The 16,237-nt window shown below is 40.4% G+C and overlaps 2 protein-coding genes across 2 annotated transcripts; one reads left to right on the plus strand and one right to left on the minus strand.

Annotated features, from left to right (window-relative positions):
* The first annotated feature begins 1,404 nt into the window (after nt 1-1,404).
* Nucleotides 1,405-2,349, plus strand: LOC127186909 (putative olfactory receptor 2W6). Its single transcript, XM_051143191.1, has one exon. It carries the CDS (start codon nt 1,405-1,407, stop codon nt 2,347-2,349), a length of 945 nt encoding a protein of 314 aa, XP_050999148.1.
* Nucleotides 2,350-9,338: 6,989 nt separating this feature from the next.
* On the minus strand, nt 9,339-10,293 carry LOC127186983 (olfactory receptor 2W1-like). The gene is given in 2 exon segments (XM_051143245.1): nt 9,339-9,389; nt 9,391-10,293. Coding segments are annotated over 2 exon segments (954 nt in total).
* Nucleotides 10,294-16,237: the final 5,944 nt, after the last annotated feature.

Consider the following 16,237-nt stretch of genomic DNA (forward strand, 5'->3'; position numbering starts at 1 on the left):
CCTTACTTTAATGAAAACGAGGCTTTATTTTCATGCCCCTAAGAACACTATAAATATAAGGAACTCTAGGTCTAAAGTTCATGTCGGAATGCACTGACAAACGAGACACTGAACGACTACACACTGCACGTCTGTAAGGAGGTCACATGACTCAGAAACAGCAAGATTGATGAAAGTTTTCTTCCTTATCTATTCTCTTTTAAAGGTAACCGGGTGATAATTTTTCCTTAATAGGATGCAGAGTAACAAGAAAATCCACTGGTGATTGGTGAATTTGAGAAGGACAGCCACCTTACTGCTTATCCTATGAACTGTCTCTGGCTGAGTCATCTGCCTGGCTACTTCTGTGGAGTGGCCAGTGACCAGAAGCTGACAGTGGCTGTTGCTATGTGTATGTGGTGGCCAAAATATTCTGAAGTAGTTCAGTGTTCAACCATGAAATAAATCCGTGAAGCTAAGCAGAAGGTGTAGCATGACACGTTAAGGGTATTAAAAATGGCACATATAAAAAGGTTAATAATTAGAAAAGCTAGTATTTCTTGGCAAGCAAAGACATATCAACAATACAGGAATGTGTAGTTGTGAACACCAGAATGCGCACCAGAAAGCACAGTGCCCACTATGCCGAATAGAGAAAAACTCAGAAGAAGAGAAAAAGGAGGCGGTGGTGCAATTATGATCGTTATAGTGATGGGGACTTAGGCATTTGTAAATGAACACAAGAAAAAGTGATTCTGTTATCAAGTGGTGGAGCATCCAAAAAAGTAAAACCTTTTGCTTGAAGCTCAGCTCCTTTGATAAAGGAAAGATTTTTCATAATCATGTGATAAATAATATAGTTCCATTAGAAAATTTCAAGATCTTTTCCATTACAGCAGGATGTGGTGGTTCAAGGCCAACACAGCTAACACACACACACACACACACACACACACACACACACACACGCGCGCGCGCGCGCACACGCACACATGCACACACACATGCACGCACACACACACACGCACACACCCACACACACATGCACACACACCCCACCCCTCCCCCCACAAATTCATGCACACACACATAGTATATAATCTCACTTTTATAATTATTATCCTTTAACACAAAATCAAAAACGCACAGAACCATGGGTGAGCTGGAACTACATATTCATGGTTTTCAATGGTTTCTAATGCGCAGAGACAGCGTTCAGCATATCGTAATATCACATAGATGCAAGTAAATACGGAGACGCTCTGGTCATTGACAAATATTTTAAAATATTGTCCAATAAGAAGACTCATGCAGATGGATGAATTTTGAACGCTCTTGACGGAAGTCAGAGACTTTCCCTTCCACCCAAGGCTGAAATTAATTTTGGCTGTTATAATATTGTCCCCTAGCCTTTCCTAAGGAGCAATGGAAACCAACAACAGAAGCTCTGAGACAGACTTCATCCTTCTGGGATTCTCCAGTCGACCCCAGTTGGAGCACATCATCTCTGCGGTCGTCTTTGTCTTCTATGTTGTGACTTTGGTGGGAAACACAACCATCATTCTAGTGTCCTTTCTGGACTCTCAACTCCACACGCCCATGTATTTCTTCTTATCTAACTTGTCTTTTGTGGACCTCTGCTATACGACTAGCATCGTCCCACAGATGCTGGTAAACCTCTGGGGCTCAAAGAAGTCTATTACATACGGAGGGTGTGCACTCCAGTTCTTCTTTGCCCTGGACCTGGGAGCCACAGAGTGTCTCCTCTTGGCTGTGATGGCCTATGACCGCTATGCTGCTGTCTGTCAACCTCTTCACTACACAGTAATAATGCACCCCGTTCTTTGCCAGAAGATGGTGCTGTCAACCTGGTTGGGTGGTCTTGGCAGTGCCTTGATTGTTTGTTCCTTGACTTTGAAATTGCCAAGGTGTGGGCACCGGGAAGTGGATAATTTTTTCTGTGAGATGCCAGCACTGATAAAGATGGCTTGTGTTTATTCCAGAGTTATTGAGATTGTTGTGTTCACCCTTGGAGTTATATTTCTTCTGGTTCCTCTATCACTAATCCTCATCTCGTACGGAGTTATCACTCAAGCTGTGATGAAGATCAAGTCTGCATCAAGGTGGAGGAAGGTTCTTAACACGTGCGGTTCCCACCTCACGGTAGTGACCCTGTTTTATGGAACACTCATTTATATGTACATGAAGCCACAAAATACCATATCCCATGAGGAAGGGCAGTTTTTTACCCTTTTTTACACTATTGTCACTCCCAGCCTTAACCCTTTGATCTACACCTTAAGAAACAAAGATGTAAAGAGTGCAGTGAAGAGAGTTCTAGGGATCGGCAAACATTCTGCCAAAGGGTGAGGTCAAGGGAAAAATATTCAATCAGAGTATGGAGCTAAAGAAAAAACATCCCTCATCATGGGAAGCTTAATTAGTCCACTCAAAAATGTTTTTCTGGCATTCATTTTGTGCCTAGAATTTTCTTTTTTTTTTTTTTTTTTTTTTTTTTTTTTAGAGCCTAGAATTTTCTTAGGCATAATGTTAACTTTCACCATGTTTGACCTCACAAATGTGGATGCAATGTGATCAGCTGCTTCACCACCCTACAGTGATGGAGTGATGGAGTGTATGTGTTGACACTGGAAACCAAAATAAACCCTTCCTTCTGTAAGCTGCGTTTGTCAGGTATTGTATCAGATCGACGAGAAAAGCAATTCTGGAGAAGGAGGAGGTGAGAGGAGAGAGGGAGTGAGGGAGAGAGAGACAGAGACACAGACACAGAGAGAAGCAAAGACACAGAGAGAGACAGAGACACAGAGAGAGACAGAGACACAGAGAGAAGCAGAGACACCGAGAGAGGCAGAAGCAGAGACAGACAGAGACACAGAGACACACACACAGAGGCAGAGAGACAGAGACAGAGAGACAAGGAGTAGCAGGAGTAGGTAGTTAATGAATATTAAAGCTTTTAATCCATTTATCTGAGTTTAAGTGCATACAGTGGCCACACGAGAACAATGAATCATGTTTTATGTTCTTGTGTTAACTGAGCTATCTAAAGATAACACAAATATGTCCATTTTTATTGTCGTTGCTAATCCATTGCTTGAAGTACCCAATAGAACATCTAGGGTCTGTATTTTAGGCTCCTCTTCTTAAAATGTCTCCAAAATTTAAATTCTAAAAGTGTGCTCAAGTTGGTGTGCACATATAAGACACAACCCATTGTTGACACTTGTTCTCACAGGAACATGGTGGCACTAGGGCTACAGCCCAAGGCTTCAGCACCAATAGTGTATTCCATGAGAACCAGTGGCATCGGGTCACTGCTTGGCCCATAGCTGTCCCTGTAAGGAGGCTGTCACCTTTTGTCCCTATTCTTGGCTTTTGAGTCTCCAAGGCGTGGTTGGTCTGAGTGGCTGCTCTTAGGGTTGTTAGGATAAGAACCTGGACGCAGGCAGCCCTAACAAGAAGGCTTGGCCTCAGGGCAGGGATAGGTCAATTAAAGAAACAGGAGTGCAAAACCAGGCAAAAGAGATGGATTCAATGTGGCTACGTTAGGAAATGGAACAAAGATCACTAAGTGACAAGCACCCAAGCCCATCCTTCTACCACTAGCCTGGGGCTCAGTTTTAAACAGAGGGTACTTGGTGTGCATAGGTAACAGTCCCAGCCAGGGTGTGACCCCACCCAATGTTATCACCATGGCTTCTTTCTCCCACAAGGTTGTGTGACAAGTCATCAGAACTTTGTGAAATCTCTGTTCAAGAAGCAAACTTCTCTGGCTGGCACCAGGCTTCATGCTTTTACTTTGTTTAACACGAGATTCTTAGGAGAATTCCAATTTCCTGGATTCCATTGTTTCAGTAGTCTGAGAGCCAAAGACAGGGTTTATATACACAGCTAAACGATGAAGCAGTGTAATTATTTACAGCTGAACAAGGAGACAAGTTTAGTTAATGCCAGGTGGAGACATTTCTGTAGGCCATAAATATGCAGAGCCATGGAGGCAGCTATGGTGGACATTTTCTGCACATTATCAACATCCATGCATGAGCCCCTGGGGAAAGGTTTTCTCTCACTCTGAATCTCACCTCAGAAGGAAGGCTTTATTATTTTCCTATGGGTATGAAGCTTTGGACTTCTTTTCTTTCTTTCTTCCTTCCTTCCTTCCTTTCTTTTTTCTTTCTTTCTTTTTGAGACAGGGTTTCTCTGTGTAGCTCTGGATGTCCGGCACTCACTTTGTAGACCAGGCTGGCCTCGAACTCACAGAGATCCTCTGCCTGCCTCTGCCGCCTCAAGAGCTGGGATTACAGGCGTGCTTTCGAGCTCTTGACACATCTGAACTCTTGACGACAATACACAGCCACCCAGCACTTCAGATGCTCAGAACTTTCTCAGCTTCCTACGGTATAGTACCAGGACACATGCTGCCATGGAAGGAGGCATTCTCCTGGGGCCCCACCCCTAGACAAAGACCCACACACAGACAAGAATATTGAGAGGAGGTGTGTGTGTGTGTGTGTGTGTGTGTGTGTGTGTGTGTGTGTAACAATAAAAACCAAAGAAAAAAGGCCATAATTTCCAGAAGAATCAAGGAAAGGGGTTAAAAGCAAGGTAAAAGGGAAAATGATGTAACTGTACACTACCTGAAAAAATAAAAGGAGCAGGAGGAGGAAGAAAAGGGAAGAGGAGGAAGAGCACCTAACTCCAGATGGACCATAGACCTCAGTGTGAGACCTGAACACAGAAACTGCTGGGGGAAAGCCCTGCATACCCACCAGCGCACATGCCACAGGTGTAGGAAAGGTCTTTCTGAACAGGATTTCATTTACCTAGGAATTAAGGATACCAAATGAAAAGTGGAACCTCATAAAACTAAAAGATTTCTGTGTAGCTAAAGATACAATGAAGTGAGACAAAAGCTCCAAAGTGGGAAATAATGTTTGTCAGCTATACATCTGATAGAGGATTAATATCCAGAATACACAAAGAATTTTTAAAAAACCCAAAGTGTCAAACAAAAATAAATGTCTCATTCAAAAAATGGGCTATGGCACTGAATAGAGAGTTCTAGAAAGTGGTGGCTAAGAAAAAAGTCAAGTGTTTATCATCTTTAGCAATTAGGAAAACAAAAATCAAGGCGACTTTGAGCCAGGCTTGGCACTAGATGTCATAAACACCAGGCACAGGAGGCAGAGGCAGTTGGATCTTTGTGAACTTGGAGCTATTCTGGGTTTACATAGTGAGTGAGTTCTCGGACAGCCTGGGTGCCATAGGGAGAGCCTGTTTCAAAACCAAAACAAACCAATGCCCCCCAAAACAACTTTGAGATTTCATCTTACTCCAGTCATACTGGTGAAGATCTACAAAACAACTGACAAAAAATGCGGGAAAGGATGTAGGCCACAAGGGAACGTTCATTCACTGTTGGTGAGATTTTAGCCAACCACATGACACAGCTATGCCACTTCTTGGCATAGCTGCAAAGGACTCAGCATCCTACTCCACAGATCTTGTTCAGCCTCATTCACCTACTAGGAAATGGGAAAAAAGACTAAATGTCCTAAAAATGACAAATGTATAATAAAAATATTGTTCATATACATAGTAGAATACTGTGAAATTATATAAAAACAAAATTATGAGATATTTAGGATAGAGGTAGGGACAGAAAACAGATTATGAGGAGGGAACAGAGTGATTAATACAGAAGGAGAGGAAGGTAGAAAGGAAAAATAATACTAAAGATGTTTGGAAAAGCCATAAGGAATTATCATTTTTTATAGCTTTAGCTGTGACCCTAGCTTTTAAAGGCTGAGTCATTTTTACAGCCAGACTATTTATTTTTTATCCACTCCAAATTACATATAACACATATAAGTCCATGTGTATACCTATATGGTTTAAGTGAAGTTTTACCATTTACACCAACAAAGTTACCCCCAAGAGCCACAGAGTAACTAAAGCCCCAGGTATGAGAAACCTCCTTTCAAGCAATATAAAAAAGTTATTGCTGTTGCCCTTAGTTGCCTCCAAGAAGCTGAAGATAAATCGTTGTTGCTGGAGAAACACAGTATTGAGAATATTGGGGCTGCCTAGGACCTGAGGTCTCCCTCCTTGAGGAAGATCTGGGAGTTGCTGTGAAAGCCTCCGAGGGAAGGAAGCAGCCACTCATCTCTTCCAGCTGTGATGTCTGTGGTCCACAGTAATGACCAGCACGGTATGATATTCCTAGGAGGGCAATAGTCGCTCTCACGTCTTGATGCTAACCCAACAGCTGTCCATTTAGCCTCAGGGCCAGCTCAACAGGAAGAAGTCACACCCGTTCCTGGAAACTTCCTCAGGGCGAGTGAGGTCGTGGATCTTTGAGGAGAACATGCGGCCACTTCTTTACTGAATCAGCAAAATTTCTCATTGCATTTGAATTACTTGTCACTATACCCACAGATAAGTGTCCCTCTCGTTCCTTATCAAATAGACTGCTCTTTGCAGCAGACAGAGAGCATTATAAAAAAAAAACCCGCAATGGGTCAAAATGCAAATAACAAGTGATCACGGGTTTCCCAGCCATAAGTGACCCATTATAACACAACTCCTGTACCCAAGTCTCAGGGACCATCACAGAAGAGGGCATGGAAAGATTGTTAGTGCCAGAGGAGCAAGGTGTCGGCTATGGGATTGTGTCTTCTGGAATTGTCAGGGAAGTTTAACCCATGACATGAATAGGACCTGCCTAACAACAACGGTAGCCACAGACACACCAACACAGAAGGGAGCAATCTCACAGAGCTCCACATCCACACTAAGAACTATAGTCAACCAAGGAATGCTGAAAGCACGAGGATTAGTCTTTATGATGGATGAGGCTCCCTAACTAGTCATCCAATGCCAACTGTTCATCTCTTAAATCATACGCATTCAAGTAACACTAAGTGGACTGCTCAAGTTGCCTTTATCCATTGAAGAGTATTTATGTAACAATAACAAAGAAAAGGGGACTGTCAATTCAAGAGGTAATAGGATGGGATGGAGCATGTAAGGGTTTAGGTGGCGGAAAGAGACAGGGGAAATGAAATGATATGATTGTATTTTAGTGAAAAGAAAAGATGGCCCCTTGATTGACATGTGCGTGTCTCCATTTTTCAGTTAACTTAGTTTTGTTCCATTTGTTGTTTGCTAATTTTAGGAATCTTGGAAGCAAGTGTGACACTGACACCCATCAGTGTCTCATTTTGGGAAGCCTGTCTCCATACTTCTAGGTAGGCAGGGTAGCCCTCTCCTGGAGGTCTATAACTGTTGTATGTTTTATGCACTTAGTTATTGAATCTAGGAAGTGATTACTACATAGTTAAACTTTAATTGGTAACAAACTTACAAAGATTAGAGAAAATTGATAAAATAGAATAAGGAGTAGGACAGCATTCATCCCACAGAACCTGCAGTCTCTGTTGTAGGACGGCAAACTGTTTCTTGAAGCTTTGAGGGAGATATGAAGAGGAAGACAAAGAAATTCACAGTACTAACTGTGCTAACTGTGTTTTATGTGAAGTATTATCGTGTCATGTGCCAGGCCAAGTAATAAAGGGAGAAATATCATGACATTTTTAGATCTCACCCAACTGTTTTGCTAAATCCATCTTGATTTATTGAAATGATCTATTTATATATATTTGAAACACAACTTCTCTGTGTAGCCCTGGCAGTCCTGGAACTCTCTTTGTAGACCAAGCTGGCCTCAATCTTTCTGCCTCTGCCTCTTGGGTTCTGGGGTTAAGGATGTGTACCGCCACTACCTGGGTGATATATTGAAAGATAGAAAATAATGGAAAATATCAACATTTTAATGAAATAATATTTTTCATAAGAGTTAAATGTCATATGGAAATAAAAATTTCATTTACATTGTAGAATTTCATCTATACAAACATTGCAATACCTCTTAACAGTCACAGAAATTTCATAAATATGTCAAAAGTCTTACAGTCATCAAATTCATCATATTATCTTTTCATTAAACTTGAGAAAACCACAACCCAACTTTTTTTTTTTTTTGGGGGGGGGGGGGTTTCGAGCCAGGATTTCTCTGTGTAGCCTTGGTTGTCCTAGACTCACTTTGTAGACCAGGCTGGCTTCGAACTCACAGCAATCTGCCTGCCTCTGCCTCCCAAGTGCTGGGATTAAAGGCGTGCGCCACCACCACCCGGCTCACAACCCAACTTTTAACAATCTTATTTCAAGGCCATATTTTGTGAAAGCATGACAATCTGTGCTTAGGCTGGTAGTTCTTGCAGGCACTAGACAGAAAGAAAAATCTCAACCACACTAACCTGGTTGGCTTGTGGGGTTGATGAGGGAAAATAACTATAAAAGAAAACTCTGTTTATCAATGATGACTAAACGTATAACCAAGAGGAAGTTAAAATATGTGTCCAGGGACATAAATGATATGATCTATGTTTTGAACTACATGCATCTACCCCTGTGTACTGAGTTCTATATGAATAAAGAAGCACTCTGAATGCCAGTCAGGCAGGATGCAAGATTCTCCTGCCCTTGTGTCGGACTCACTCCTTGTTTTCTGACTCCATGTATCCTCTGTGGGACCTGACCACAGCTGGGGCTGGCGTCAATAACAGGAGATATAGTACATTGCTAGAGTGCTTAGCTAGCATGTATGAAGCCTTGTGTGTTCAATCCCCAACACCACACAGACTGGGTGTGGTGGAATACGCCTGTAACACAGACTTTGTGTGGTGCACAGACCTGTAATCCCAGCACTTGGGAGGTTGAGGCAGGAGGATCATCCTCAGCTACATAGAGCATCTGAGACCATCTCGGTTTCTTGAAAACCTGCCTCAAAAACATACATACATACATACATGCATGCATGCATACATACATACATGCATACATACATACATGCATACATACATACATGCATACATACCAACAGACAGATAAAGAAACACTTTAATTTTTTGTATATTGGTGCAAAATACAATGCACATAAAATCAATCAGATCACTAGTTTGTAATATATGAGCATTACCATTACAAATATACATATATACAAAGCAGATTCTGCCAAATAAATTAAAATGCATTCAAGTTTACATGAAGAGTCACCTTTTGTTGCGTTTTAAGAAATTCTTAGTGGCATGTATTCTGTGAGAGGATGCCAATGGTTAGAAACCTGCTGCTTGATGGTCCTCAAGTTGTTTGCATCCATAAATATCTGCATGTAAGCATTACATCAGCCATTGTCTCTATGATCCGAGGATTACTTTCCTTATTGAAATCTAAATTAGAGAAGTTACTTTGTTCTCCCCAATGCTTTTCTATGACTTCTAGTTTCTCCTTATTTCTGCAAATCTGTGGTAAAACCTCATGAGTTTTTTTCAGTGCGTCTTTCATGTCTCTGTTCCTTAGGGTGTAGATGAGGGGGTTGAGACTTGGAGTGATGATGGTGTAAAAGAGGGTCAGGAACTTGCCCTGGTCCTTAGAGGCCTTGTTACCAGGCTGTAGATACATGTAGATAATAGTTCCATAGAATATGGAGACGACAGTGAGATGAGACCCGCAGGTGTTCATTGCTTTTTGCTGCCCCGCCTTTGACTTCATGTTGAGCACCGTTTTGGCTATGTAGCCGTAGGAGATAAGAATGAGGATGAGGGGCGTAAGGACAATGACAATGCCAAGAGCAAAAACAGACATTTCAACGGTTGTGGTGTCTACACAAGCTATCCTGACCATGGCTGGCAACTCACACAAGAAATGGTCCAGAAGGTTGTGTCCACATCGAGGCAGGTTGACAGTGAGTGTGCACAACACCACTGAGTTGGCCAAACTAACACTCCAGACCATGGCAATCATCTTGACACACAGGTGTGGATTCATGGTTACAAAATAGTGCAAGGGCTTACAAATGGCCGTGAACCGGTCATAGGACATGACAGCCAGGAGAAGACACTCAATGGAGCCCATCCACACGTACACATAAAGCTGAACCACACAACCCACAAAGCTGATGGTCTTTTCAGGTCCCCACAAGTTAACCAGCATCTGAGGGACGATGCTTGTGGTGAAGCACAGGTCCAGGAATGATAAATTCCTGAGGAAAAAGTACATTGGTGTGTGGAGATGGGGATCCAGGAGGGAGGCGAGGATGATGGCAGTGTTACCCACCAAGGTAGCGATGTAAAAGAAGGTGACAACTCCAGAGAGGATCATTTCCAGGTGAGGGTGGTCAGAGAAGCCACGCAGGATAAAAACATGCAGCGCACTCTGATTGCTTGTGTCCATAGTCTTTCCGTGTTTATATTCTACAGTAAGAAGAGAAGGCGAGGGAAGTAGAGAGGGAAGTAGGGGCAGGATGGCAGGGAAAATAAGAAATAAATTGTTAATGTAGACTATGAAAGTAACTGGTAATATACAGAATTAACTGCAGGCAAAGAAATTAGTTAATAATTGAAAGAATTAATGAATGAAATGTGCCTATTATAGCCTAGTTGTCTTGTACTTGTTGAGGGTTCTTTGCTGGCAAATGAGTTTAATATTAGACTTTTCTTTTTATCTAGAGGACCTCATCTCAAGGTCTAGAATTCTTCACGTGAATTTTTTAATGGATGGGAGGGATAGGGCTGTAAAATAACATGACTTATTGGTGTTTTATGAAGGTAGAGCATAGTGAAGATGCTCTCTTACTTGCTCAGCGAAGTCACGTATAAAATTTGGCTGTTTTGTTAATGTTGGATTAAGAATAAAAGTGTTCCATTTCTAAAAGACCTTTGGTGCTCCCGTTTATTATGTAAGTGACACAGAAATTTCCCCAGATCTCTCTCTCTCTTTTCGTATGTTCAGCCTTTCTTCTTATGAGATCTGATGAATTTGAATACAAAATATACTTTATATATCTCACTTTTAAAAATTCTACCCTCTATCATGCTAATAGAAGCTGGTATGATACCTTGTCTTGGTTCTTGGCTAATAGTCTCACGCTATCACCCAGGGCTTCTCACTCATATGCTTAACATGGATCAGCTGATTTATAAGTACTCTCATTTTGAAAGATTACCTTGGTAGACCCACATGCTTTGGTACCTGTGCAAGCCTCATTATTTTTATATTGCATTCAAATTCTCACATTTCCTATTGGTGTTCTCTTTCTTCAAACATTTTGATATTATTTGTATCTAAAGCCCTGCATCTTTCTTTTTGGGAAACATTTCCTTGTTTTTTTTGTTTGTTTGTTTGTTTGTTTGTTTTGAAATTTATCTATTAATGCTTGCCATGGTTAAAAGGCACATATTAGAACTCAGACACACATTCTTTCTCTTTCATTGATTATGTACTCAGAACTCTTGCAGGGACCCAAGATGAGAAGAAGCTAAAGAACTTGTGTTCAGGAGTTTGAATTCCAGAAAGAAAGAAAAAAAGAGAGAGAGAGAGAGAGACATTGACTGTGTGACAGATGCAAATTGTACAAAATCCTACCTTCAGCACAAGGCCGAGCAAGGTGACCTTTTCATGCCTGCTCTTTTAATAAACATTTTCTCTGCCTGTTGGGTTGTGTTACACGGTGTTATGAAAGTTGTAGAGCTGAAACTTCAGTTTCTATGGCTGAGCATAGATTTCCTGCTCTGGTTCATGTGTATGTCATGGCCTGGTTGTCAGTGGCTTCTCTGGTCCTCTTCGCAGTGTGAGTTTGTACTATGAGGCATTAACCTCTGAGTAGAAGATGGAAACTACTTGTTCTCTGAATGTCTAGCTCTAAGCATCCATTTCTGTATCCTGTGTGTTGAATCTACTTTCTTATTATATATTTAAACATCCCCTTGATCCTGTAGGTTTTGTGGCATTCCCTGGTATGGTGGAAGAGAAACTACCTCCTGGGGAACTTTACTATGCTCACAATCTTTTATAAATGTTCCCACTGGCTTGATTCTATACAGGACTTGTAGTACAAGTTCATCATTGTGCTGTGAAACTATAAGGGGCTGCTCACGTCTACGGGAGATTTCATAGACACTCAAGAGTAGAATGCTCAAATGGGACATTGTGCAAGCCTGTGATCCCAGCACTTGGGGAGGCAGAGGCTTGAGTTTGAGGCAACCGAAGAGTCTAAGGGAGCCAAGACAATACAGAGAAATGCTTTCTTGAAAAACCAAAAAACCAATAAACCAACCAAAAAAGAGTAGAATGCTTTTTTGGTAACTGTTTTCTTTCTCCTAAGCATGGTAAGTTTCACACTTAAAAAATAAATCTTCCTTTTTTTTTCTTTTTAAAATTTAATTTCTATTTTTTTGCATAATCCTTTATATTATTATACATATATACAATAAACTACCTACAGCAAGATAAATCATGAAACAATCAGAGATTAAGTAAATGTTACGTTCAAAGTATTTTGGATATTTGTATTTGGCAGCTTTGAAGAAAACATCTTTCCTATCTTGGTGCATCCAAAATTCTGAATGTAAATCAATATCTATCATATCTCATCATTATCAAATTAAAACAACTATCTAGACCTAATAGCATCTTAACCCCTAAACAACTAAGCTTAATTGTAAAACTAAAGTGTGTGATCTTCAACCCCATCAGAGACTTGAGAAGGAACAAAATTAATTACCTGAGTATGCAGGGAGTGCAGGTTAGCAGCTCACGAAATGAGAAGATGATGGAGATAGAATTACACTTGACTTCTCAACTGGGGGCAAGTAGTTTGCCAGGGACCCACTCCCATCACCCAGCGTGAGCAGCTCCAATCTCAGGCCTCCTGACTCTGGGGACCCACAGAAACAACACCAGCCACCACTCCAAAGCTCAACTCATCCTCCAAGCTCACAGATACTTCAAAATGCCTGCATCCAGTGAGCACAGTATCTGAGCACAATGTCTGGGTAATGGGATCTCATTAACCTTGGAGCAAGAAAGCCAGTAATAGTGGGACAACTGACTCTGGGACTTCCTTTAGCCAGAGGAGGGTCCCTGGGCTCCCCAGGAGTCTACCTGGCCCCCAGGATAGTACATCTGAGAAGACCTGTGAACAACTCCCTGAGAATTACCCACCAGTCAAAGACAATTGCCACCAATCTGAGGAGGGCACCTGCAGAAACCTCAATCTTCCTGCCCAGGGCTCTCCCTGTACCCCCAAGAACTGCAGCATGCAACAGGACCTACCAGCCAAGCCATAGGCAACAAGATAGCTAAAGGCCAGTGTAAAAACAAAATAAAAAAGGCAGGGCAATATGGCATCTTGGGAACCTGGTTATCCTATGGCAAGCAGGCCTGGATCCCTTGACACAACTGAAACTCAAGCAAATTATATTAAATCTATGTTATGAACATGACAATGGAGGAAATAAATAAAACCCTTAAAGAAATACAAGAAGGTACAAGCAAATAGTTTGAGGCCTTTAGAGAGGAAATGAATGAATCACCCAAAGAATTACAGGAAAATACAAACTGGTGAAGGAATTGAGCAAACCATTTAAGGAAATGCAGGAAAATACAATTAAACAGGTGAAATAAATAAAATGGAGAAATATGTAAAGATGGAAATAGAAACAATAAGGAAAGCACAAACTGAGGAAATCTTGAGGAGGGAGAATTTAGGAACAAACACTGGAACTATGGAGGTAGGCATCATGAACAGAATATAAGAGATGGAGGAAAGAATCTCAGGTGTAGAAGACACAATAGAATAAATCAATGCATTCATCAAAGAAAATGATAGATCTAAAAAAGTCCTGACACAAAACAGTTAAGAAATTAAGAACACCATGAGGAGATGACACCTAAGAATAATAGGAATAGAAGAGATGATTCCCTCCTCCAAGGCACAGAAAATATTTTCAACAAAATCACTGAAGAAAAATTCCCCAATTGTAAGAAAAAGATGCTTATACACATACCACAGGCCTACATAACACCAAATAAATTAGACCAAAAAAGAAAATCCTCCCACCACATAGTAACAATATACTAAATGTACAAAACAAAGGAAAAATATTAATAGTTACAAAGGAAAGAGGCCAAGTAACATATAAGGGCAAACCTATCAGAATCATACCTGCCTTCTCATCAGAGACCATAAAAGCCAGAAGGGCCTGGGAAGATGTCATGCAGACCCAATGAGGCCACAAATGCTAGTCCAGAATACTATATCCAGAAAAACTTTCAATCATCATTAATGGAGAAAACAAGATATTCCATGACAAAAACAAATTTAAACAATATATATGGACAAACCCAGCACTACAGAAGATACTAGAAAGAAAACTCTTACCCAAGGAGGTTAACTATACCCCCCCCCAAAAAAGAACAGGATATAAATAACTTCACTATAGCAAAACCAAAAGTAAACAAGCACACCGATATACTTCCACAACCAACATCAAAATAAAAGTTTCTAACAGTCACTGGTCATTAATACATATCAATATCAATTGACTCAACTCTCCAATAAAAAGACACAGACTAACACAATGGATGCATTAACAGGACCCATCATTCTGCTGCATACAAGAAACACACATTAGCCACAAAGATATACATTACCTGAGAGTAAAGGGGTGGAAAGGGGTTTTTCCCAGACCTAAGAAGCAAACTGGAATAGCCATCCTAATATCTAATAAAATAGACTTTCAACCAAAATCAAAAGAGATGAGGACACTTCATACTCATCAAAGGAAAACTCCACCAAAAGAACATCTCTATTCTGAATATCTATACCCCAAATACAAGGACACTCACATTTGAAAAAGAAATATTAATAAAGCTTAAACCACAAATTGATTCCCACACATTAATAGTGGGTGATTTCAACACCCCGCTTTCACCAAAAACAGATCAACAAAACGGAAACTGAACAGAGAAACAATGACAGGAACAGATGTCATAAATCAAATGGACCTAACTGACATCTACAGAACTTTTCACCCAAACACAAAAGATTATAACTTTTTCTCAGAACCTCACAGAACCTTCTCCAAAATTGACCATATACTCAGTCACAAAGCAAGCCTCAAAAGACACAAGAAGATTGAAATAATCCCTTGTATTTTATCAGACCACAATGGACTAAAACTGGACCTCAACAACAAGAGAAATAAGAAAATTCTACACATTAATGGAAACTGAACAGCTCTCTACTCAAGGACAACTGGGTCAGGGAAGAAATAAAGAAATAAAATATTTCTTAGAATTCAATAAAAATGTAGGCACAACATACCAAAACCTATGGGACACAATGAAAGCAATGCTAAGAGGAAAGTTCATAGCATAAAGACCATCATAAAGAAATTGGAGACATCAGATACAAGCAACTTAATGGCACACCTGAAAGCCCTAGGGGAAAAAAGTAGTCACACCCAAGAGGAGTAGAAGGCTGGAAAAAAAATCAAACTCAGGGCTGAAATCATTAAGTTAGAAACAAAGAGAACAATTCAAAGAATCAATGAAACCAAGAGCTGGTTCTTTGAGAAAATCATTAAGATAGACAAACCATTAGCCACACTTAACTAAATGGCAGAAAGACATTAACAAAATCGGAAATGAAAAGGGGGACAAAACAACAGACATGGAGGAGATTTTAAAAATCTATATACTAAAAAATTTGAAAACCTAAATGAAATGGACAATTTTCTCCATAGATTCCACTTACCAAAGTTAAATAAAGATCAGGTAAACAAGCTAAATAGTCATATAACCCCTACGGAAATAAAAAGCAGTCATTAAAAGTCTCCTGTCCAAAACAAAAACAAAAAACAACCCAGGGCTAGATGGTTTCAGCACAGAATTCTGCCAGATTTTCAAAGAAGAGCTAATATTAATATTCTTCAAACTGTTCCACAAAGTAGAAACAGAAGAAACATTTTTGCCAAACTCATTCTATGAGGCTGTGGTCATCTTGATACTTAAACCATGCAAAGGCCCAACAAAGAAAGAGCATTTCAGACTACTTTCCTTTATGAACATTGATGCAAAAGTGCTCCTCAATAAAATACTCACATACCAAATCAAAGAATACATTGAAACTATCATCCACCATAACCAAGTGGGTTTCATCCCAGGCATGCAGGGATGGTTCAATATATGGAAATCTATCAATGTAATCCACCACATAAACAAACTGAAAGAAAAAAACACATGATCATCTCCATAGATGCCAAAAAGTCATTTGACAAAACCCAACACCTATTCATGTTAAAAGTCTTGAAGAAATCAGGCATACAAGACACAT

The sequence above is a fragment of the Acomys russatus genome, chromosome 3, assembly GCF_903995435.1.
Source record: "Acomys russatus chromosome 3, mAcoRus1.1, whole genome shotgun sequence".
NCBI classification, from domain to species: Eukaryota; Metazoa; Chordata; class Mammalia; order Rodentia; family Muridae; genus Acomys; species Acomys russatus.